Source organism: Phocoena sinus, chromosome 17 (genome assembly GCF_008692025.1).
Source record: "Phocoena sinus isolate mPhoSin1 chromosome 17, mPhoSin1.pri, whole genome shotgun sequence".
Taxonomy (NCBI): domain Eukaryota; kingdom Metazoa; phylum Chordata; class Mammalia; order Artiodactyla; family Phocoenidae; genus Phocoena; species Phocoena sinus.
The window spans coordinates 2472682-2499252 of NC_045779.1; the positions used below are offsets into that span (position 1 = coordinate 2472682).

General features: G+C 44.3%; 1 protein-coding gene across 1 annotated transcript in view; it reads right to left on the bottom strand.

The window, feature by feature from the left end:
• Positions 1–24967, bottom strand: part of ST18 (ST18 C2H2C-type zinc finger transcription factor) — a 66302-nt gene extending 41335 nt beyond the window's left edge. The window contains exons 1-8 of the mRNA XM_032610545.1: positions 24709–24967; positions 17951–18332; positions 17535–17866; positions 11622–11756; positions 10866–10956; positions 9756–9860; positions 7591–7784; positions 5336–5547 (exon numbers count right to left, since the gene is read on the bottom strand). Of these exons, the coding sequence (XP_032466436.1) occupies positions 5336–5547; positions 7591–7784; positions 9756–9860; positions 10866–10956; positions 11622–11756; positions 17535–17866; positions 17951–18332; positions 24709–24967 (1710 nt within the window). The remainder of the gene's footprint in view (positions 1–5335; positions 5548–7590; positions 7785–9755; positions 9861–10865; positions 10957–11621; positions 11757–17534; positions 17867–17950; positions 18333–24708) is intronic.
• Between the last annotated feature and the right edge of the window lie 1604 nt (positions 24968–26571).

A 26571-nucleotide genomic window follows, 5' to 3' on the forward strand; every position in this document is an offset into this window, starting at 1 on the left:
TGGTACATCAAAAATGCTTCTATGCTCTGCTATAGAAGTCAAGAGTAGGGAAAAGCTGTGTATCCTTCTTTCTAAGCTAGGAACTCAAGACATCTATGGATTTTGGCTAGAAAAAACAAACGTACTAACAGCCTGCCATGGAGGCAACACCAAATTCTGGTGGAGAGAGAATCAGGCTAGTATTCAATGTGGAGGGGAAGACTGTTTACACTTAATTCTACATTAAGCAAAGGGCACAGAGCAGAGGGCCACACAGACAACAGAAATGGCTGTCACATGGCTTCACAGGCGAATTCTATCAAACATTTAGAGAAGAGCTAACACCGATCCTTCCCAAACTCTTGCAAAAGATTGCAGAGGGAGAAACACTCCCAAGCTCATTCTCCGGAGCCACCATCACCCTGATACCAAAACCAGAAAAAGATACCACAAAAAAGAAAATTATAGACCAATAGCACTGAGGAACAGAGATGCAAAAATCCTGAACAAAATACTTGCAAACAGAAACCTACAGAACATTAAAAGGATCGTACACCATGATCAAGTGGGATTTATCCCAGGGATGCAAAGATTCTTCAATATATGCAAATCATTCAATGTGATACACCACATTAACAAATTAAGGAATAAAAACCATATGATCATCTCAACAGATGCAGAAAAAGCTTCTGACAAAATTCATATGATTTTGATTCATATGATAAAAACTCTCCAGAAAATGGGCATAGAGGGAACCTACCTCAACATAATAAAGGCCATACATATATGACACACCCACAGCAAGCATCATACTCAATGGTGGAAAACTGAAAGCATTTCCACTAAGACCAGGAACAAGACGAGGATGTCCACTCTCACCACTCTTATTCAACATAGTTTTGGAAGTCTTAGCCACGGCAATCAGAGAAGAAAAAGAAATAAAAGGAATACAAATTGGAAAAGAAGTAAAACTGTCACTGTTTGCTGATGACATGATACTATACACAGAAAATCCTAAAGATGTCACCTGAAAACTACTAGAACTAATCAATGAATTTGGTAAGATTGCAGGATACAAAATTAATGCACAGAAATCTCTGGCATTCCTATATACCAACAATGAAAAATCAGAAAGAGAAATTAAGGAAACACTCCCATTTACCACTGCAACAAAGAGAATAATATACCTAGGAATAAACCTGCCTAAGGAGGCGAAAGACTTGTACTCAGAAAACCATAAAACACTGATGAAAGAGATCAAAGATGACATAAACAAATGGAGAAATATACCATGTTCTTGGATTGGAAGAATCAATATTGTGAAAATGACTATTCTACCCAAAGCAATCTACAGATTCAATGCAATCCCTATCAAACTACCAATGGCATTCTTCACAGAATTAGAACAAAAGATCTTACAATTCGTACGGAAACACAAAAGACCCGGAATAGCCAAAGCAATCTTGAGAAAGAAAAATGGAATTGGAGGAATCAGGCTCCCCAACTCCAAACTATACCACAAAGCTACAGTAATCAAGACAGTATGGTACTGGCACAAAAACAGAAATATAGATCAACAGAACAAGATAGAAAGCCCAGAGATAAACCCACGCACATATGGTCAACTTATTTTTGATAAAGGAGGCAAGAATATACAATGGAGAAAAGACAGCCTCTTTAATAAGTGGTTCTGGGGAAACTGGACAGCTACATGTAAAAGAATGAAATTAGAACACTCCCTAACACCATACACAAAAATAAACTCAAAATGGATTAAAGACTCAAATGTAAGACCAGACACTGATAAAACTTTTAGAGGAAAACATAGGAAAAACACTCTTTGACATAAACCACAGCAAGATCTTTTCGGACCCACCTCCTAGAGTAACAGAAATAAAAACAAAAATAAACAAATGGGACTTAATTAAACTTAAAAGCTTTTGCACAGCAAAGGAAACCATAAACAAGACAAAAAGACAATCCTCAGAATGGGAGAAAATATTTGCAAATGAAACAACAGACAAAGGATTAATCTCCAAAATATACAAACTGCTCATGGAGCTCAATAACAAAAAAACAAACAATCCAGTTAAAAAATGGGTGGAAGATCTAAATAGACATTTCACCAAGGAAGACATACAGATGGCCAAGAGGCACATGAAAAGATGCTCAACATCACTAATTATTAGAGAAATGCAAATCAAAACTACAATGAGGTATCACCTCACGCCGGTCTGAATGGCCATTATCAAAAAAGCTAGAAACAATATATGCTGGAAAGGGTGTGGTGAAAAGGGAACCCTCCTGCACCATTGGTGGGAATGTAAATTGATACAACCACTCTGGAAAACAGTATGGAGGTTCCTTAAAAAACTAAAAATAGAACTACCATATGACCCAGCAGTCCCACTACTGGGCATATACCCTGAGAAAACCATAATTCAAAAAGACACATGCACCACAATGTTTATTGCAGCACTATTTACAATAGCCAGGACATGGAACCAACCTAAATGTCCATCGACAGATGAATGGATAAAGAAGATGTGGCACATATATAAAATGGAATATTACTCAGCCATAAAAAGAAACGAAATTGAGTTATTTGTAGTGAGGTGGATGGACCTAGAGTCTGTCATACAGAGTGAAGTAAGTCAGAAAGAGAAAAGCAAATACCGTATGCTAACACCTATATAGGGAATCTAAAAAAAAAAAAGGTTCTGATGAACTTAGTTGCAGGGCAGGAATAAAGAGGTAGACATAGAGAATGGACTTGAGGACATGTGATGGGAGGGCGAAGCTGGGGCGAAGTGAGAGTAGCACTGACATATACACACTACCGAATGTAAAACAGTTGGCTGATGGGAAGCAGCAGCAAAGCACAGGGAGATCGGCTCGGAGCTCTGCAATGACCTAGAGGGGTGGGATAGGGAGGGTGGGAGGGACGCTCGAGAGGGAAGGGATACGGGGATATATGTATGCATATGGCTGATTCCCTTTGTTGTGCAACAGAAACTAACACGGTATTGTGAAGCAATTATACTCCAGTAAAGATCTATTAAAAAAAAAAAAAGAAATGGCTGTCACTGGGCACTGTTTGATCAGAGCCTATTTTTCAGGGTTAATTACTTTGGCTTTTTCTCTCTCTCTTTTTTTTTTTTTTTTGTTACAATAATTACCTTTTGTGGTTTCAGGAATTTATGAGGTTCTCTTTTATATTCAGAAAATAGGATCCAACCAGGATAGAATTCTGCAAACTGTTACAGTGTGCAAACGCAGGCCTGGAAGAAGGATTCTGTACCAGGTGACAGTGTAGGGCGCCACAGTGATCCTATTTTAACAAGCACGATGTCAAACAAGACAATTTTCGTGGGAAAAAGGTCCCTAAAACCGCCAGCATCACAAACTCTTCCTAAAAGCCGACTGGTGCACTGTCTGTCTCTTCCACCCTTATCATCAGTGGTTTGGCTTTGCAGTTAGGGCTTGGTTGGCAGTTTGGAAGCTGAGACGTGCAGGGGGTTCCTGTCGCCCGGGACAGGCGTATCAGCTCCACAGAGCAACCCCGGCTCACAGAATGCTCCCAGCAGGAGCATCAAATACACACGGCGAGTCCGCTGTTTGAATTTCCGAAATGTGACGATTTAACAGTCACTTTTCTGACCAGAAATGTGTTTTAAGAAGAGAAGAACATATATCGATAAGGGAAAATACCTTCAAATTTTAGTCATCCTTGTTTGATTCATTGTTTGGCTCCAGCAATTAATAGAACGCGGAGAATATAAAGGTTAAAGGCAGAATTCTGAGGAACAAAAAGTATCTACCTTGCAGATGGAAAGCCTTCACTCTACAACCATTTACTCAAGTAATTTAAGCAGCTTTAACCATTATAATATCGGCACTTTTATTCTTGTAGGACAGCCTAGACAAAGAATAAAGCACCAAGAAGGAAGATAGTTTAGTATTTCTCCAACAAGCTGTATATTAGAATATCCCTTTAGAAAGAAGAAATGTATTCAGGTTTTTAAAAATGAATTTAAAAATAACCAAAGTTACCTTTTAAAGGACCCTACATCATTCATTTATGTACATAATTTCTGCCTGTGATTTTGGAGAGCTTGGCATTTTCTTTATATTTTTGAGGCAATGTGTTTTTCTTTGTTTAAGAACCTCATTTGTTTAAAAATTGTTTTTGAGTGGTTTTTGGCCACCAACTCTTCCTGGGGTTTACTTGGCTGAGATTTGTCCAGAAGCTAATTCTGATTCTTCTGTCAAAGGCTCGATGCACTGTGCGCCCTGCTCTCCTGAAGGCCTGGCACACAGCACAGGTGGCAGCTGACCACGCCGGGGACGGGCTGAGCTTAAAGGGAAAAGAGAGCTAGAGCCTGTGCTCGCCGAGTTTCGGGTTAGAGTTTAACCTGGGCGATCTTCCACTGAAAGCAAGGGTAACGTCGCTTCTCCAAATAAGCCTGGGCACTCTCCTCCAGCTGGCTTCAGCTGTCTAGGTAGGAAAATAACTTCTTTTAACAGCCCTTAGCGTGGACAGGAGTTACAGGTCCCTGCTGACTGCAGGAAGCTCACGCTCCCTCTGAGGGTCCCTGTTACTTTGGAGCATCACACCCCCCTCCTCAAAAGGCAAGACATGAAGGATCTTTTTGCTTTTTGTTTTCCTCAAGGCATCATAAACACAGATGTCTACTTCTCTGCGTTAGTCGGCGAGGAGAGGTTATTAGAGAAATGTGATTAATTTCGTGAGCGCCAGAAAGCTGGGGTCTCCATAAACTTCACAGAATTTGATTTTGGATTTGAATTTGGGCCCTGAGTTCTCAAGACGCCCCCGGGGCCCTGTCTTGTCGATTTAACGGATCCAGGTTTTAGGATGTGTCCTTCGTGAAAACTACAGCAACTCAGACCACCTTACGCTATACGACAGTCACGTGTACGACAGTGAAATTTCATGAATTCTGCCAGTGTTTTACAGGGGGCTGTGTAATGGAACACGTCCTACCATCTTTGATTCGAAGGCAGTGAAAAGCTTCCGTCGTTCAGCGTGATGCTAGGGGCAATCTCTTTCCTCGTGTGCCAGAGTCCCCAACACAAAAAGAGGTTTGGAATCTATCGAGCTGCCCCCAACCGGCTTCATACCGCACCCCTGCCCCAGCTCTGGTGCACAATCTGCAAAAGCGCCACTGTCTCCCTCCAAGGTCCTTCCTCCCACCACACTCGTCCCTGCCCAGGTTCTCTCCCCGAGACAAGGCGGGCCGTGCTGCAGGGGCGGGGGCGAGTGTGGCCGGGTTCACGCAGGCAGTGGATTCTCGCTGCGAGTCGCTGCCCCCCTCCGGGCTCTTGGCCGGCCTACCTTGGCAGGCAGACTCTGCGGTTTGCTGGAGAGGATGTCTGCAGCTTCCCTGCAGCGGGTGGAGAGGTTCAGGATGGCAGCAGCTGCCGCTACGTGGGTGTCTTCGCCGCGCTGACCGTGGCTTTGAGAGCTGGCACGGCCGGGGCTCGGTGTGTGAGCGCCCGCACTCAGCAGCCGGTTAGGAAATTTCCCTGGATTGGAAAAATGCTTCGCTGTTGAAGAGAGATTTGATTAGCAATTGCTCGGACGTGGATTTAGTCATTAGACAGATTTGTTTTAAAGATAGAACTTCCTTGCATGAAAATACGTGAAGAATAAATTAAAACATGCTCCATTCTCCCTGCGCACGTTAAATGAAGATTATTCAGAACGGTTTTCACAGAAGTTCACAGATCAAATGATGTGATTGCGGGGGAAGAATGCCTATTCCCTTAATATTTTTTTGCATTTCCACGTCTTATGACAAAAACTCCAGAACTCATGTTAGCGGGCAGGTGCCATGGCAGCGTGGGTAGCTGCAAAACCCATCAGGGACTAGACAGGCATAAGGCCGGTACAACCACAAATGGCGTACGTGTGCGGCCCAGTAACCCCAGGGGAGAAAAACGGACTTTTCGCATTTGTTTTCATAATAACAGTTTTTACTTAGCCATGGAATTGCATTGTTTTGCTATTGGATGTGGAGGTTTGGTTCGTGCTTAAAACAGCATGAGTTTTTCTTCCTCCAACTCAGGGGGACGGAGTTGGTGGCGGAGGCTTTCCTGAGCTGGCATCTTCATGCTCGGTTCGGGGCAGTGAGTGAGAGATGCACAGAGCTTCCAGGGGAACGGAAAGGCACTGCGGCAGAAAGGTAGCATTCTCAGTGCTACCGAGAATGAGCGCTGCTTTATGTTCTGTTGTGGATACCAAGGTGTTACTGAGAGAATTAACGGGTTTCTCTCCGCTCTGGGTATTTGTAAACATTACTCAGGGACCAGGAAACACAGCCAGCATTTAATGTGGGCTAATATAAAGGCAGTTATGGCTGTTTCACCGTAAGTCGTGTTTACTTTAAATATTTGATCATTATTTTTCACGAAATAATTTAAAACATTACCAAATGTTATTCCTGTAGTTATAAAAATATGAAAATGTCACTGAATGTGCTACATTTTTAAACCAAAATCCATATTACATATAGAACACTCATTAATTAGTTTCACCTGAATTCAACATATATGTATGTGTGTATATTTTGTGTATATATCCTAGAACTATATCTATATCTAAGTTTATACGGATAGATACAAAACATTGTGTGTGTATAACTTTCTTTCCTGAATCTAACAGGCTGTCGGTGGTTACTTATGTTGGCTGTACCCTATTTTTAGTAAGAACGGGTAAACTATCTTCTGGAGTTTAATGTACTTCGTGTTGGTGGACAAACTCCTTTCAAGTCTGTTTATACACTGTTAGGTTTTATACGACATTCACGTTCTTTACGGAAGGTGACCACGGCACAGAAGGGAGAAGCATCCCGTGCTCCTAAGAGTACCACGTCTGGGTTAACTACGCGTGAGATCAAAGGGATTCCAGGGATTTGCACAACGTTGTAAAAAATTCACGGTCTATGGAGGACTCCAACCGGGGGATTATTTTGCTTGGCAGAAATCATTCCTGGGTTTATTCCCAATATTTACTTTCTAAACTTTTCATTAAACTATTCAGGGACTCTAAACAACTTGAAGAAACTGTTAGTAAAAACACCAAGTTTTACGTGTTACAGTGTCTTTGTGTTAGCATTAGAGAACTGACACATTTTAAATGTTTCTGCACTAATTCTTAAATCTGTGGATGAACATCTCCAAAGCCACACGTGTTTTTTTTTTTCCTAGTAAAACCTTGATTTCTGAATTGAGTCCCTTCTTAGACTTTTCACTTTTTCTCTCACCTTCAGTTTGAACACTTTTGCTGATGTAAGTAGTATTTCCATATTTTTACCTATATTTCTTCAGAATTACTGTATTTAGATTTAAAAATGGCACCATATTTGTAGAATAATTAATCCACTATTTACCATACTCAGTGTCACTTCATGCAAGACCAGTAGTACTGATTAAATTATTGTTATCCTTATTTTATTTCACCGTACAATATATCTTCTCTCCTCCCAGCAGTAAATAGTATATTACATATTTAAATACATGCCCCTCACCCAACATGCACATACACAAGATGTATTTTTTTTGGAATAAGTATTAGAATTTGAAGCTTACATTCAGGAAATGGTGGTGTTTTTCGGCCTTGACCTGTTTGTACGAGGGGATGTTTACCAAAAACCTGGGCATCGAAACTGGCATAATCGAAAGGTACTTTTCCAAATTTCTCTTGCTCTTTTGACACCGTAGCTCTGGGAGAGATGATGGCTTGTGATCGGAAATTGAATTCGATTTGCTTCACCAAGCTTGTCCTGAAGAGAGAGGGGCAGAGCTCAAAAGAAATAGGACGACACCATTGGTGAGCATCCCAGCATCAGAAGTTAAAGCAGCTCAGGTGTGTCACACCTGGAGTTTCCCACTGAGCCCCGCACTAGGGAATAGAGCTGTGGTCACACAGGATGGGGTGGAGTGAGGGAGAAGGGGGCACTTCGGGCGCTGGGTGGCCTCAGGGGGGCTGCACGTTGTGTGTCCGAGTCTCCCATCAGTAAGAGAGAAAGTGCCATGGAACTGTCATCAGGGCACTGATAGGGTGTGTACTTCCTGCTGCTCAGGACTGTTCATCAGAGTAGCAGTGAAAAGTCACAACCGGAACTAGTGAGGAAATGTCATTATATTCTGATGACAATATAACGTCATTATATTCCGTTCAGCACAGCTGGCAGGGCCCTGACGCCTAACAGGGGCAGTGTCGGCGCCGGAAACTGGATTCCTGAACTGTGAATTTCTTCTTAGGCGTCTCATCTTTTTCCCCACCTTCGGACTGAATGCTTTTGCTGCTTTAAGTAATATTTTAAATAGTATTTCAAAATTTTATCTATTAAATTGCCACTGTTTCAATATGAAGAAAAATTACTGTATTATAACAGCTATCACATTTTTCAATAGAATTATCTTAATCCAAGCTAAATGTGACTTAAACATTCCTTTAGAATTACTGTGTGGATTAAACAAGGGTATCATATTTGTATAGCACCAATGCCGGCCAAGGAAAACACAAATGCTGTCGCGCTGTGGTCTGTTGCTAAAAGGACACCAATAAATATACTTTCAGAATTTAGCCATATCAAAAATACATATTTTTCTTTTGTGTTTCACCAGAACATACCTTACTCATCAGAATGTCAACGTTTTGATGATGTTTCTTGGATTAGGTAAAAAACTTTTTAGCTGCTACATCAAAATAGTTGAGTGATTAGGTGAATTTGTTATTGTATATATGACTTGGTTTCTACCCCTAATATTGCAACAGTGTTCTAGTCTAAAATAATCCTTCTAAGAAATGAGCAAAGTGGAACTTCATGCTATTTCTATGTTTGATAACTAACCTGCTTAGGGAGGAACTAGAGAATACAGTACCGTAACCCTAACCAAGAATCTTGTTGTCAGATTTTTAACCCGTTATTCAGTAATTCATGATATTTGCTTGATTTATATTCCTCCCTCATGTGATTTTGACTCGCGGCAAAGTCATGACAATTTGAGTCTTTTAATTAAACCCACGGAAGCAAATGTTAAGGGGCACCACATCTTGAAAATGTTCCTAATAACTGTTTTCCATTCCAGTGTCTCGGTAACAACAATGAGGACCTGGTCATCTGTTGTAATCCCCAAATCACTTTTCTTATGTATATGACTTTTGTATTAATAAGTGTATCACCTCATACTGTGTCCTCATCCATAGTTTATTATTTAGGTGTAAGTAAGGTCCTCCAAACTACTAGAGACTGTGAAGGACCTAGGACCGACAGGAGGTATTTTATCCATAGTTATCAATTTGTAATGAATTTTTGTTTCCGAGAGACTGTGCGCATATCTGGAAGAGTGGGACGACCATATAGCATCACATATTTTGAGTGATGAGGGATTATGAGGTGGAAAAGTGACGTCAACCATAAGGGGGCCCCTACCTGAGTAGTGGGCGGGCTTGCGCTTAGCGACACAGAATTTGATTAATCTGTGTTATCGCAGACTTCACATTTTTTAGATTCATCCATACTATGTGACCTCTGCGTGCAGATTAATTTCAAGTTAAACTTCTGGAGGGTCCAGCAGTTCATTTCAGTGACAGCACGATTAGCTGGCCCAGCCTCTCAAGTGGACCCTGGTGGCTGTGTGTTGGAACGAAGGTGGCCCACGGTGAGCTGGCACCTGGGAGGAGAGGGACCCTCTGTGTAGGCGCTCGGCATGCAGGGAGTAACGGGAACCCCAGGGGAGCATCATACCTGTGACCCTGCTCAGGACACTGCCCGGTTTTGGCAGAATCAAGCTGACTTTTGTCCTGGGACATTGCCAGTTTTTCAGCTGCAGCAATTGGACAACCAGAAAGACTGTTTAGAAAAAAAAGTAGGCGGATCTGAGTTAAAAAGATAATGTAATTTGCTCTGGCACCTACCTCACAGCATCCTTGGCAAGCACCAAATGTTAAGTTGTATTAATAGTTCACTTAGCACCATTCTCAGCCTAAAAGATCCCAAAGGGTTTTGCAAACTACTGTGTCAACGTTTGTCCCCAAACCTCATCTCAGAGGTGATAAAAAAAGAGTCATTTTTAAGATCAAAATATTATGTAAGGGAGGAATAACTAAATGATCGAAACCTCATGGTATTTTAAGTAGAATGCGCTCATCCAACTGCAATTGTCCAACTATGGATGTTAGCACGATGATTCTATGATAGCTTAGGGTCTTTTGCAAAATGTTAGGGACTTAATTTTATATCTCAGTTTAAATGGAGAGCACAGAATGTAAGTTTCCTGGCAGTATGCTTATAAGTCAACTAGTAGCTCATGACCACATAATCTATACATGAAACACATAAACGATAAGCATTTTCACCAAAAGTATTTATATATAGGCAATATATTTGTATATAAATGCACATATGTGGTTTTAAGTTAGTTGCGATCTCAGTGAAATAAATCTCAATGAAATGAAATGACGTTTGCCTTCAGTAATCTGAAGCTCTTGGGTACCGTTTTAATGTGCATTGGATGGGATTCAAGATAACCCCTAAGCCACTCTTTCTAAGGTCAAACAGCTCTGGGGTGGGGGAGGTTCAGAGCAGAGACCAGGCTCTCTGCGTATCGCTATATAAGTATCTACCCCTGGTCTTCAAATATGACATTTTTTTGTTGGCATACTTGGCTGCTCAGTGAAAATTTATAGGGGAGTAAATAATGAGGTATTTTTTATTTTTTACTCTGTGCGCATTGAGAATATTTGTCACCTATGTCAAGTGCTAACATATTTGATGCTGATCCAGCAATTTTGATAACACACGGCAAGTTCCTTGTTTCCTTGGTGGAAAGTTTCTCTCGAGTCTCATCCCAGTTACCTCCTGTGCGTGTTGCGGTTGCTGTTCACATGGCCTCGTCCTGTGCATCCCGGGGTGGGGCACTTGAGCACATTTTCATGCATGGCAAGAACTAAGCACGAAATAGCACATAAAAGAATAGAGCAATTTATCATCAATACATCACACACCGACAAACTGTCTCAACTTTGCATTCAAAGGAATTCAGTTACATCATCCACCACGCTCCCTAATTCTTTGAGAGAATAAACACTTTTCAAATGCAAACCAACCAATTGGAGCCCACACCCGACCTTCTCCTCCCTCTGACTCTCACACTTCAGGACACTCTCCACCCGCCCTAACCCCCAGGGCCAGGTCCCAGACAACCACAGACAGCGCCAGAGGCCCAGAGCCCACCAGAAATTCCAGCTGGCCAATCTGAGGCCAGTTCACTCCGCTCCCTCCCATGAAAGCTCAAAAAGGCTCTTGCTTACAGCAACTCATCCCTCCCCGCCGCGGGTCCTGGTGCTTCCCCCGGGGGCCCTGCCTGGCCTGAGGTGCCCCCTCCTCTTGGGAGCTCTGAGTAGCAAATTAGGTTTTCAATGTCAGTACCTCCTGATCTACTGGCCTCACTGTACCCCAAGTTTTCCATTAATATGCTCTGTTTTAAACACCCAGCTAGATGGCAATTGTCTTGACACAGAGAGAGAAAACTTGGTATTTCCGTTTCTGACTCCAAACTGGAGGAGGAAGTGGGTCACTTGGTGGACTTCTTTCAGGGCCGGCGGTACTCACTCTCCAGGGGAACCCGCACTTTGTGAGGGCACCCTGAAAGGCTGCGGTGGTGAGGGTACAGCCCTGTCACGTGCCCTGTGCCGTCGCACCCGGGGATGGGGCACTTGGTCTCCCTCCTTTCAGGCCTCGGTGAATCTACGGCGGAATTAAATCGAGAGAGACATCTGGTTATTCCTCTTCCCTCCCCTTCGGCAAAGCGGCCTCGCACACGACCTTCTCACTCTGTTCACCCTTCTGATGATAAACATTCTTCTCACATCGCCTCGAATAAGACCCTCAACTAAGACCTGCGGAAGCAGAAAGAATGTCTTCAATTTTCTTGGTTCCTTAAGCAGAGGCTGACACAGGGCAAGCGAGTGTTGAAACACAGTGACGGTTTTAAGTTGTCACGTCACAGATCATAGTTAGAGCCTCATTATGAAGTGTCAACCCTACACCAGAGGATGGATAGGCTCTGGAAAAGGAAAAGGAAAGAAAAAAGAGAAGGAAAAAGGAAAGCATTTATTTAAACCCAAACTATCTCCTATTGAAGGGATCTGTAAAAGGCCGGATTCAAAAATCACACGATGAAGGAGCCGCCGTATCTGAGGAGGGCCCGTCTGGGCGGTCCAGTGGGTCCTGGCAGCAGGTCCAGTGGCCCCGGAGTTCTGGGCTTGAGCAGCTGTTCCTAGACACGTGGGGAGGCTGCTCCAATAAGAGTGACATCTCGCGCCACGCCCGGCCAGGGGGCAGTGCTGTGAGGGCCCAAGACGCCCCGAGCCCCGCGGTTTGAAGCTCTGGATCAACGCGCAGTAGCTGCAGAGGAGAAGCTATCGGTTTCACTCTTAGTGCGGAAGTGGAAGACAGAGGCAGCAGGAAGAGGCTTGGCAGCACACAGGGTGGGGACCGCCTTGAGGGGTCTGCCGGGCGCTGCCAGGAACACGGGCTGCGGGCGGAGGACCAGGTGCCGCGGCAGGGGAAAGGGACACCTTGCAACCCAAGCTGCCGGGCTGCCCAGGGGGGCGGCTGAGCACAGCTCGGGGTCTTAGTTTTCTGGCACACACACTGCTGGCTTAGATAGAGGGTTATATAAATACATAAAATAAATGAGGACTAACGTGAATATTCTCATATTCGTGACTGAGAGGGTAGATAAGCTTAAAACAGAAATGCATCCTCAGAGCCGAAACTGCCCCCCTAACTCGTGCGTGGAGTGACAACGTCAGGCATCGGGGCCAGCCTGCCCCTCACATTCAGGGCATCTAGAGGAACCGGGACCAGAGCGGGCAAGGCGGCCTCGGAGAGAGGACCAGCGTGGGATGGAGGCCGGCAGGCTGCAGGCTTCTCCCAACCTGAAGTATCAGGAATCGCGAACACACGACGCTGAGAGGGAAAATAAATAGTCTGTACCATCCTGCCGCAAGAAAGCTGCCGGCGATGGGTACGGGGCAGGGTCCTGGCTGCCGAGGACGCCGAGGGCCCGTGTGCTCCGGCTCCAAACGTGGCACGGAGAGCTGGGCAGCGCTGCCGGAGGCGACAGACGTCCCCAGGGCGGAATTCTGCGGGGGGGCAGACGCGCCCCCGTGTTGCCACGCCACCCCGGCCGTCGGACTGGGCAGGTGGGTACCGCAGGTGGTACGCGGGGCAATTATCTGGGGACGTGGTTCCAGCCAAGGGGAAAGGGCCAAGGACCCTCCCCGTTAGCGCGCAGCCAGGGAGGGCGGGGTCAGCAGGGAGAGGATGCGTGTCTTGGGCGGGAAGGGAAGGACCCGAGTAGCGGGCGTGTGTGTTTCCTGAGACCGGATTTAACGCCACGAGGTGGAGACTACGCTCTTTGCTGTACGAGACAAAGGTGCATACGATGGGTTTTGACATGCTGTATGATTTCGCGGGGGTATGTTTTACTTAGTCCGAAAAGGCTGCCAAATTTCCATTCCGTTTGGGCACTAATGTGTGTAGAATGCTAGTAAAAGTCCCCAGTGTTTCCCTTTGCGGCACGGCAGAAACTAACAACGTTGTAAAGCAGCCATACTCCAACACAAATTAATTAAAAAAAAGAATAGAGCAAGAAATACAGATCATTTGAATAGAATTTTGACCAGAACTACTTCTTATGATATATGGGAACTTGATGTGTGAAAAAATAAATTTCTATTCAATTGGGAAAAAAAAATCCCCGATGTTTGATTAACATGGAATTGGTAGGGGCTGGGTGCTGACACCCTGCGAGAGCGACTTGGAAAGAATCGGGAAGAAGGAGAGGTGATGTGAATTTTGATGGGCTTCCTCCCTTGGATCTGGTCCAGGTGAGGCCGCATTTCTAAACCACACTGAGAGCTTTGGCCACACTGTCTGCGGGAAGCCAGGGAGGGTGTGGGAGATAAGGCCAGGCTGGCACCTGACCAGGTGTGGGCTGCTGACTGTCCGTCCTGCACTGTGTCTGCCAGCCCCTCCTCTGCGGGGAGCAAAGATGCCCCGCGGTGCTCTCCGGGGGGCCGGCGCCTTTGCCTGACACGAGCTGGAGCTGCAGCCCTGGGGGAGCTCCCGGGCCTGGCTCTTCCTCTTTAATTCTCTTTGCTGGATGCCGCTTCATGAAAATGACCTTATACTCTGGTGACCTGACGTCCCGGTTTGCCTGGGACTGTCCTGTTCATACCTGATGGACTCGTGGGATTGTTCCCATGGCTCCCCTTCACCCCGAAAGTGTCGTAGGCTGTAGGATAAATTATATCCGACTCTAGTTAGACTAGGGGGACCCAAAGTCTCCCTATTGCTGGGTGGCAAGAGGATAGCAAAACTTGGTATTGTTAGAACTGCCGGCTCATCGGAAGGCTTGGGTGAAACGTTATTTTGAAATCCTAGTGTTCTGTCCCTGAGAGCAAAGTCACATGCCCAAGGTGCACGGGGATTAGTGCTTACTTAGGAGCATGGAATACTCACAGGAGAAAAAAGCTCCTCTTACGCTCCCACACCAGGGACGGGAGCAGGACCGTGAACCTGGGCAGCCTCTGGATGAAGCCTGGAGGCCCCTGCAGTCGGTCACTGTTTTGCCTGTTTCTTCCTGGTCTAGTCTGGAGCTCCCTGCGTGGACTTTACATCCCAGTGCAGGACCCCGCCCTACACACAGGCTACACTGTGGACTCATCCAGTCCCATTAGCGATTCTCTAAGTCTCCACCGTGCACATTCTATTGCCTTGTTAATTTTTGTAAACAAAAAAACCTTTAAAAAGTTCTATAAAAATGACCAAAGTATCGTCAAGTGTTTTAAGCCATGGCACAAATAATTAGTGTCTCCAAAGACTGGATTTCATTGGCTGAAGGTACTATCAGTTGCAAGATGAAACATCATTTTCTGTGCCAGTGAGGAAGGAAAAACCATTGAAAACTGAATAATGGCACGTGTTTCTAATTTCACAGAGATGCTAAGATGGGAAAACTATGCATCTTAGAATGGATGAAATATAGTATATTGGAAATGATGGGGTTTGGAATTTGAAGGAAATGTCATCTTTTATTTTTCTGATTTTGTAGTTCATTAAAAAAAAAACAAAAAACCCACACAGGTAAGTTCCACAAGTTGGGTGTGAGTGGAGCGCTCAGAGCTGCCACCACACCCTCCTGCCCCAGACCACATACTATCCTCAATATTCTGTCTCCATCCCAGCCCTTACAGTATGTTGGCACAGAACTATTATCTTACTCCTCACTAAATGACATTATTTTATTCTTTTTTTCTCAACTCTGAGCTGCAAGACAGTATTTGACAAGACTACCTGTAGGTGAGTACTAAAATGGACTTAAAATATACAATGGATTTCTGGATAAGTTTCAGCAGTCAGGACATCTAACCACACTAGCGCATTATTCTCGTCAGCGCTTTAGGTTCATGACCTTGATTATCTCTAAGATACTCCTCTCCGAATTCTGTGGTTCTCAGATTTTAGGGCGCCCAAGAATCACCTCAGGAACTTGCTTTTTAAAAAAAGCAAGTTATGCACATGAAAAGATGCTCAACATTGCTAATTATTTGAGAAATGCAAATCGAAACTACAATGAGGTATCACCTCACACCAGTCAGAGTGGCCATCATCAAAAAATCTACAAACAATAAACACTGGAGAAGGTGTGGAGAAAAGGGAACCCTCCTACACGGTGGGTGGTAATGTAAACAGGTGCAGTCACTATGGAGAACAGTATGCAAGTTCCTTAAAAAACTAAAAATAGGGCTACCATATGATCCAGCAATCCCACTCCGGACATATATCTGGAGAAAACCATAATTCGAAAAGATACATGCACCCCAATGTTCATTTCAGCACTATTCACAATACAGCCAAGACATGGAAGTAACTTAAATGTCCATTGACAGAGGAATGGATAAAGAAGATGTGGTACATATATACAATGGAATATTACTCAGCCATAAAAAGGATGAAATAATGCCATTTGTAGCAAGATGGATGGACCTGGGGATTATCATACTAGGTAAAGTAAGTCAGAAAGAGAAAGACAAATATCATATGATATCACTTATATGTGGGATCTAAAAAAACGATACAAATGAACTTATTTACAAAACTGAAACAGACTTGCAGACTTCAAAAACAAACTTACAGTTACCAAAGGGGAAAGGGGGGGGAGGGATAAATTAGGAGTTTGGGATTAACATGTACACACTACCATATATGAAATAGATAAACAACAAGGTCCTGCTGTATAGCACAGGGAACTCTACTCAATATTCTGTAATAACCTATATGGGAAGAGAATTTGGAAAAGAATGGATATGGGTATATGTATAACTGAAGCACTTTGCTGTATGCCTGAAACTAACACTACATTGTAAATCAATCTACTCTAATATAAAATAAAAATTAAATTAAAAAAATTAAAAAAAAAAGCAAGTTCTGAAGCAGTAAGTCTGATGGGATCCTGGAAATACTCATCTTAACAAGCCAAAGACCACCCCTTGAGAAACTCCACGTAACTGGAGGCCTCATCACCAGGCCCACCTGGTGCAAGACCCAGGGGCGGGGGGCATCTTTATGGGCACACGGAACAGAACACAGTTTTCCCAAAGTCTGAGGATCAGTTTTAAGGTCTCCTCCGAGCACATTGACTGTCTCATTCAAGTTTGGTCCAGACATTTGTGGACCCTCAGTTAGAGTTTGTAAAAGCACAGGCTTATAAAGGCATTAGCATCCAGTGTTGTCCTAAGAAGGATCGGAGCATCCTGCCTGGCTTCCAGGTAGCTTGACACTATTTTGAAGCTCAAAAGCAGTCAAATGGGGCTTCCCCGGTGGTGCAGTGGTTGGGAGTCCGCCTGCCGATGCAGGGGACACGGGTTCGTGCCCTGGTCCGGGAAGATCCCACATGCTGCGGAGCGGCTGGGCCCGTGAGCCATGGCCGCTGAGCCTGCGCGTCCGGAGCCTATGCTCCGCAACGGGAGAGGCCACGGCAGTGAGAGGCCCGCGTACCATAAAAAAAAAAAAAAAAAAAAAAAAAAAGCAGTCAGATGATCCCAGAAAGAGGGCGGGAAAGAAAAATTAAATTTAATTTAATTAAATTTAAAAAATTAAATTTCTGGAAATGATTTGATCCATAAAATGATTTAAAATCCAGTAAATACAAATGTACTTCTAACATACCCAATATAGTATTTTTTAACAAGTACGATATATTTTTTAAAAGCAGTCCTATTAGAAGAAATACAGGTCTTTATTTCGCGTGAGTTAAAACGCTACAAACCGACCAAGCTTTAATCTGAGAACAATCTATTGAGTAGGAAAAAAAATTGTTAATTTTAAAATATAAATTAAGTTTTTAAATTGTGCTGTCAAAAAGCTATTTGGGAGAAGCGATCAAATCTTACTCATTCCCCCCCTCACCTCTGAAGCAATTTTAAATAAAATAGAAGCAAATCGGTGGCTTACGTTTACTGGTAAAGACTTGTCTTCCGCCCACGTCAATGACTTTGTTTTGCTTCCTCTCCCCCGAGAGATGCTCCAGAAGAAACCTGTCCAGCTCCTTGTAGGTGCTGTGGAAAACACAGCCTCGCTCAGCCTGCAGGACGATTGCCTGCTCCAGCAAACTCAAGTTCCCCTTGGCTTTCTCCAGGGCAGCGGCTTCCTCCACCCCCGCGGCCGGACACCCGTGCCTGTGATCATCCTCCTTACTCCCAGGGAACGAGGGCTGGGCTTGGCCATCCGACGGGTCCACGGGAGCGTGCTGTGGGTCTCTCCTTTCTGTTTCCGAATCACATGTGCTTTCGCAAGAGATAAACTTGTCACCTTCAGTTTTTATTTCAGGAATTTCCAACAGGTCTTTCCTATCATCCACGAGAACATACTTTGGGACGCTCTGAGGTTTGGTTTCTTCTGAGAAGTTGGAGTCGCTGTCCCAACCATTCTCCGCACTTTCAGAGTTACTTTCGTTGTCATCGGAGGAACAGAACCGCAGCTGGGAATCGTCGATTTTGTCTTTTCCATCGTCGGAATGAACCATAAAGCACTCATCCACTTCATCCCCCTCTGCTTTTAGAGACTGGATGCCACTGTCATTTAAGTTCTCACTTATGGTCTGAACAGATGCATTTTTTTCAAATTTCCCCAAATGCATTAGCGATTTGACCACGAGCTCTTGATAACGGCCGTATCTGTCTTCCTTCCCATCGGAATTTTCTTGTGCAGTTGAATGAAGCTTCTCCTCCATGGGTTTTATCATGATTTCTTCTAGGGAAAAAAGGCCAATATTTGAAAAATAAGAACAAAAAGCATTTTAAGGAAATTACAGTGATAGATAAATAGATAGACATATACATATATAATACATGCAATGTGTGAATATGTGGACTCCATCAATTATATAAACATTGGGTAGAAAAATACATACCCTCTTGACAAAACAAAACAAAACTCAGACCTTAATATTCTGAGAATTGCCTTTAAAGAGACGAGCTATTCTAATTTTCAGCATGTCAGAGCTAAGCTCGTCTAGTTACTGAAATAAATACTCAACCATCACAGAGTCCTGAATGTGAAATTCGTGTTACTGTACCTCTTATATTTGCAAAGCTCAGTCAACTGGAAGAAAATTAAGCATACGTCCTACTATACATTATAAAAAGGAAGTATTCATCGAATTTCTCTGCTAGCGTGGCGATATATTTTCAAAGCTTATTAGGTTGATTTTCTCTGCCTCCGTAGAGTCCCAAACATACTTCCAGATTTTATGGAATGTTAGCTGAAATACACATCTACACGAGACGATAACTAAGAGAAGCCTGAGGTTCTCGAGACTCCCTCATCACTGTCGTAACTGTCACACGAAAATGCCGTGACGAGGGAAACGCAAGTAAACGGGAGAATGAACATGATGGAATAATATCTTGAATAGTAGCTCAGTTTCTGTCCTGGTACGTGCGCGCACTTGTGTAAAAAGGAGATGAGTCAGGAGTGGGGACGGTTGGAGGATGCTGAATGTTAACCAGTTGTTCTCGGTCCTGATGGTAAAGAAGGCCTGGGTCTGAGAAGAGCGCCCACCCCCCAAGCGCCAGTCCGTCCATGGGGTGTCCACTGTCCTAGAGCAGCTGTCCGTGTCACCCCCTTCCCTCTTGGCAGTGGCCCAGCTGGGGTGACAGATTGTGTGTGTGTATATATCTATATGTACAGTCACCCTCCCCAAGCCTGTCCCGGTGCAAACACACCACCTGAGGTGCAGATTCGCCAGTGCCCCAGCCCTGGCCGCGCACGTGGCGGGGTCCAGGGAGCTCGGCGCCCAGAGATCGCCAGGCTGTGAAATGCACCAGATAACCAGGCAGTGGTCCCTGGCAGTCACTGAGACAAAACAAAAAGAAGACGAAGCAGGACTATTTCTGTGTCTCTAAAGGCAGGGTGGCGGATGGGAACACAAAATAATAAGCCCCCTTAAAGACTGTTAGAGACACCAGGTGAAGTGCATTCTGCCTTAATAAACATCTTGGGAGGAAAGAAAAGCACAGCCGTCCTGTGTAAGGGCTGCGGGAGAGGGTGTCTGCGCAGAAGACAATGAGCCTTTTTTGGGTCTCGTTTAATTTTTTATAAACATTGCGTCTGACAAGGACACTCAAAAATGCATCTCCATCATCTTCCTTTCTGGTAATTATCTCCCTAAATCAACACTGGACTGCCCGGATCAAGTAAATATTGCCATAGTAACTAAAAGCATTTTTGGATGAAGGGAAGAATTCAGTCACAACACTAGCCCCTTTAAATAATGCTGATTATAGAGTGCAGTCTTTTGTTGGGATCTATTCAACATAAACTGAAAAATTTAACATTTTACTTCCTAGAAAAGAGGCTGGCGAAACCAGCACATAATATTTGAACGGGTGGTGTATCCTCTCCTGAATTCATATCAGAGGAACTCCAGGTTTAAATAATATATTAAACATAGTCTAAAATGCAAATGAAGTTTTTCTCAATATCACAGTTGGCTGTTAAGAGAAAGTGTAAAGGGTTATGATAATTTTAGAATATTATGAACTACAGAAAACAAATAAAAAGCATTTTCAGTGAATATGCTCAATTCATTGAACTATTCTCTCAACTCCACTTAACTACCCACATGTGTACAATAATGATTTATAGACATTATACCTAATTATGCATATTTGGGCTGTGTGAGAGTGCTAACAAAAGCTCTAGAAAGCAACAATTACCTCTGTTGCTTAGCTACATAGTTTAAAATATTCCTATTAAGTGCAGATCACTAGAGAGGCGGGGGTGACAGCAATGCACGTGTACCCGACAATGCGTGTCACCGAGCCGCTGCCAAGGCGAGCGTTTTGGGTCATTTCCAGTTTACATAATTGTTTGGTTCAACTGTTGGTTATATGCTAAAAGAAAATATTTATTAATTATTCTTCAGAAAGAGAGGAGCCCTGCTGGTAGGAGTGCCTTCGTGCGTTGCCCGTGGGGTTTCCAGGGGTGCCCTGCAAACCTGCAGACCAACTTCCCACGCGCCCACCCCCCTCTGCCATCACTGTCATTGTCACAAAGAGAGAAGTTGAGTTCGCTTTTGAGCAGACGTATCTGCGACGGGGCGCCCCTTCCCCCCAGCTTTGGAACAGGCTGCCTACTTTTTCTGTGCTTGTGTGTTTTTGTTTTCCGGCGTGGTCCGGTGCTCCGTTTTGTGCTTTAGCCACTGACATAACCCAAAGAGCCCTGCGTTAGGGACCTCATTTGATTCTGGGCCTGGCGTGTGTCTCTGTGCCAACTCCGATGGGTTCCTCACCCTTTCTGAGCCTCACCCTCACAGGAAAGCAGGTGCCACCCAACAGGTATGCGGTGAAGGATGGCTGCTTCTCCCTTCCCTGTTACTAAGGTAGAGTTAGCAATGGCAGAGGAGACGTGGGAGCTTCCACCTAGATAAGGTGCGGCCCGTTTTTCATTCAGAGTAAGTGGTGACCGTGCCCGCTGTGGAAGGTCACAGTCCAAGTGTAAAGAGGACTCAGCCCAGTTCACCATCACCCACGTCACACTTCCTATGCTCGCCAACTGCCTTGGGGATGGGAGGGTCCGCGCACGGCGTGGAGGGAGACCTCCTGGGTCCGAGGTCCAGAGACTGGGGTCGTGTGGTTGGCCCAGCACCACCTGCCTGTATGGCCTCAGGCAGGCCGATGTCTCCCGGGTCCTGGGTCCTCATCTTTAAAACGAGGACGATCTGATGTCCCAATGACTGGATGACCCTGTGACATGCTAAGACAATGAACTGGTATGTTCCTGGCATGGTGTTCAGTTACTCATTTCATTTAATCCTCACAACAACTACAAGAAAAGTACTTTCAACTCCCTGTTACAGGCGGGAAACCAGGGTTCTAAAGAGCCAAGGGCTTGCTCAAGTTCACACAACCAGCCAGTGCGGGGGCTGAGATCCGGACCCACGGCCAGGTGCCTACTATTTTCCCATATCTGGATACTTTCAAGAGTGAATTTATAGGAAAATACCAGAATACACTTGTCAGGTAACTTGTAATGAAAAGCAACAATCCTTAAAGTATAAAGAAAAACACATAAAGACAAACACAACAACAAACAAAAACTAACAAAGTGCATCTCACAACAACGTGGGGTAGAAAATTCCTCAGGTGCACTTCTGGGGCTGGAGTAGGACAATACTTTCCTCACAAAGCAAAAAAGTAAATAAATAAACTTCCTTTTGGCCTGATGTGTAAAAGCTCACATCTGTTGATTTGCTTTAAACCAAAGTCTCTCCTCTGAGGGGTCTGGTAATCCTGAAGTGACCTGCTAGCGGATTCTCCATAGGGACCGACTGTTCTGCATCAAAACAAACAAAAGAAGTCCTCTGAAAATCACGTTTTGAGCTTGATTCCTTTAGTACAACTGGATTTCAGATTTTAGTTCTGTTTCTGTAACTATCTAAGTGACTTTTACGGGGAAATTAGTTTTCCACGCCTCCTGAGTATGTCAACTTTGCTGGGAATAAAAGCCCTAAAAGATGAATTTGTCTTTCAGAGTTTTAGAATGGGAGCGGCTTATCCTTTATTTGCTGTCTGTTATTTGAGAGATAACATAGTCAAAGTATCATCCCAGCTCCCAGAGCCTCCACAGGTGTGACGGGTTTCCTGGAATCACGATCACGTGCTCACAACCCGGGAGGATCCCACACACTGGCTCACCCTGCTTCTTTCCCTCGTCTGCACTGGGAACACACGAGTTCGTCCTGCCTCCTGAGGGCTCTGCAAGGTCACCTTCTGTTTGCCCCAGTGAAAACTGTGCATCTGTATGGTTTTGTCCAAATTTTCTTCTATCGTCCTTAACGCCCACCTGCAGCTCTTTGAAAGACAGCCAGGGGAGGGCATGGGGCACAATTTTGCCATTAAAGGGATTCAAGCTCATGACCTCAGCCTTCGTGAGCCTAACCCTCTCTCATCAACTGAACCGCCTGCTTGAGACAAAATTGGGCACACACCTGGTCAGATGAAGACCTTGGGGTGCCTGGAGTGACCGAGATGGTAGATGAAACCCCTCATGCTGGGCTTGGGTGCAAGCTCAGCTCTCTTGCCTTCCGGGGGCGGGGGGTCACTTGCTCAGAGGGCTGAAAGCAACTTAGACTTTTCCTCTCTCGACCAGGGAGAGAAGCATCTGTGACCTGTCATTTCTGGAAATGGGACTTCGTAATCTGACCTCGTAGGGACTTTGCCCAACTTGCCTTCCAAAGGTGGTCAGAGCATGGGAAGGGCTGGATTATGGAGCACGGTTAGCTGGGAAATAGTTATTTTGCTTGTCCTTCAATTGTTTCCTAATTATCTTCTTTCCAACGCCTACAAGCTGTGTTACCTTTAGCATTAAATCCCTTTGTCCTCGTAGGTCTCATTTGTAAAGTTGTGGCCATAATAATACACACTCACGTCACTGTTGGGTGGATTAAGTGATTTATGTGCTCGGAATATATTAAGAATTCAAAAATAATAGCCACTACGGCTGGAATTTAACATATTCATTATGATTAGTAGTGGCTCTAATACTAAAGAGTGAACATTTGTGAAGCTGCAGATAGAAGTCTATCCGTGCTTCTAAGTGAATATTTAACTGAGAATATTTGACAGTATACTTCCCTGGTTACTATCAAGCATCTACAGTGATCATTCAGCTACAAAAGAAGGCGGGAAGCTGGTGGGCAGGTACAGTCCTGGTCCTTAGGGTGCCTGCAAAATGTGTTGGTGTAAAAGATGCCCATTGTCTTAAATACTTGGTAAATTAATGTCAGCGAGATGAATTATATAACCATACTGACTCAAGGACTTTCCCTAGTACTAGATTCAACCTACAATTTTCGTGAATCAACTACAACAAAAAACTGACCAGCTCAAGGAAACAAACAAAAAGGTCAAGGATGATTATAATTTACAGATGAGCCACGAGGTTTTACGCCATATGTTAACTACACAAAAGCCAGAAAGTTCAGTCAAGCACTAGCAAATCAGAATACAACTGTTTTAACTACAGAATCTCCAATTACTTGTAAGCCGAGATGACTGGAGATCTGATGATTGTGATCTGAGATCTGTGCTCACTCAGTCAATATGCTTTCATGTCTTTTCTATTAACACCTACTGCAATTACTACCATTCTATATGCGATAGATATTTATGACCTAAGAAGCTCGCTGCCTTCGGTTTGTATAATTTATACTTCTTTTCAAGTAACAACTTATTTTGTATATTTTGATTCCTTAAAAACTCACATTCGGAAAAAAATGTGTATGTAATAGAACATACACACATCTAGTTTCATTTTCTAAAAGGTCAAGCTTTAGATTTCCATGTATTTTCTAAAATAAACTTTTGAGACATTTTGCATGTCCTTCGATTTCAGCCTCATGCACAAAGTGGTCTGTGATGGTCCAGGTCCTGGAGGCACTGGGACAACCAGGGTCTAGTGGGGGTGACCGCGAACTGCGGAGAAGCACATCCTAAAATTTCAAAAAAAAAATTAGGGGCAGGGGATTAAGAGACACAAACTATTACGTGCAAAACAGATAAGCAACAAGGATATACTGTACAGCACGGGGAATTATACCCATTATCGTGTCATAACTTTTAATGGTGTATCTGTAAGAATACTGAATCACCATGCTCTACACCTGAAACAAATATAATATTGTAAATCAACCGTACTTCAATAAAAAATTAACAAAATAAAATTTCAAAATAGAGACTGCGTCTCATACGTCCTATCGGAAATGTCTCAAAGCTTACTTTGCAGGGGTTTTATGTTTCAGGGACTAGACATCCACCCCATTAGGGAGTTAAGGTCCTCTTCAACTTTGGGGCTTAGTCGCTTTTATTTTCTTCGGAAAGAGGCACAGTCCAAACCCGTGCCTGGGGCCAAGGATGCTCTGTGCTCTGTGCCTTGTGCTCAGACCCCCCCACTGTTATGGAAGGAAACCCGGTCCTCACTAGTGGATGCTGAGGGAAACCAATGTCTGGTTTTGCTCTCACGTTGGGGTTTGCTTTTCCCACCATACAAACGGCACGTCCCCCTGAGGTGGGCCTGGGTCTGTGCGCAGGCAGGAACTCAAGCTGGGGCCACTCCACCTCGCTACCTGCGCCGGGGTGATGGTGGGTGTCCGGGGCGCCGTCCTGCCCCAACGCCTCCGCCGTCCGCTCAGCCCGTCCCTCCTCGCGGTCCGCGCTGGGGCTGTAGTGTCGGGGCTTCATGAGCAGGGACTTTCTCTTGTTGACCGGCACCCCCAGAGCCTGCTCCCCGGCTCTCCTCTTCTTGGCCGTGGAGCAGTCATGCGCAGCACTGCAGTAACGGAGACGGGTTAAGAACATGATGAAAGCTGTCTGCCCTTCGACCATCACCAAGCACGACCAGAGAAACCTGGGACCCAAGGTTTGGGGTTAGTTGTCGCCATTAACGAAAACAGCCCATCCGTTGAATTCACTGAACTGTGTAGACTCTACTGCCGATCAGAAGAGCTAAAAAAAAAAAAATCATCCTTAATCCTGAGTAAGCATACGTTAATCTGTACTTTGCCTGGCACTACACTAAATACCCAGGGAGGGATGAAACAAGATTTGCACTGGTTTGTTAATCCCAAGAAAGAGCTAATGTGAAAAATATACCACCAGCTACAAGAAAACGTGTCCAGTATGGATAAATCACAAGGCTTTTCGGAGAGTTGTTTGCTACTGGAACTGCTTATCTCCGCCACAGTTGCATGTCAACCTTGAGATGCCATATCCCGGGCTCTGACTTGAAAGACAGGGCATTAAGGGGGGGACAAGCTGTGAACATCTGATCTGCCCATCTCCAGTCCCAGAAAAAAGTGGAAAGATGCTCGTGGCACTCTGCCGTTTGGTTCTTACCCATCTGGCACACAGAACAAACAAATAAAAGGAGGAGAAATAAGATTGGATTTCACAAAAATGGACCGCAGTTTATCCTTACTCCTGTTCTCGTACAGTTTTATTTGGAAGTCCTCCTGAGGATGGCCCTTTCAAAACAGATTTCCTACATATAGCTCACTTGGCATTAACGCAGCTCGCTCTATATGCTGAAGTTAAGACAAACATTCTCTTGGCAAGACCCAGAAGACCAGAGGGTTTAGCCAACAGTGAGTCTCTGACATGTATTTATTAAACACTCTTTGAAGAAAAATGCAAACTTAAAAAGATCCGGAGCAGAGTATCTGGACTCAGAGTAACGAGATATTACTCCATCGCTAAAAGAAGACTGAATATTCAGCATTATTACTAAGACAAGGCCTTAAATTGTTTTGAAGCATCAATGCAGAGAAACACCAGTGGTGGCCCATTCGTGAAAATTATTTAATTAGCATCACACATGAATTCTTGAATTTGGAGGAGTAGGTTTTAAAACTTCAGAAGAAAAAAAAAGCACTCTTCCTTCTGGGAAAGAAAGAGATTCTGGAAGGAGAGATAATCCAAGAGGGTTAGAAATCTCTCACAAAAGATTAAACATTGAGAACTGAAGATTATCCCAATAAAGAAGAGAACAGTGAGTTTCCTAAATAAACTAATGTGCTTTGGCAACATTTTTCTGATGATCCCAAATTTAAAGTGACCACGGAGACTTCCCTGGCGAGTGGTTAAGACTTCGCCTTCCAATGCAGGGGGTGCGGGTTCGATCCCTGGTCGGGGAGCTAAGATCCCACATGCCTCGCGGCCAAAAAACCAAAACATAAAACAGAAGCAATACTGTAACAAATTCGATAAAGACTTTGAAAAATGGTCCACGTCAAAAAAGTCTTTAAAAAAAAAATAATAAAGTGACCACGCACAGACGATGGAGCGGAAGAGCACCTCAGCAGGTGGACAGGAGAGCACATGCCTTTGTGAGGACACTGGAAAGTGCAGGCCTGCACGGCCCGAGCCTGGCCTGTCAAAGAGAACAGTCTACAACACGCGTGTCCCGCGTCAGGGGAGCGAAGTGCAGAGAA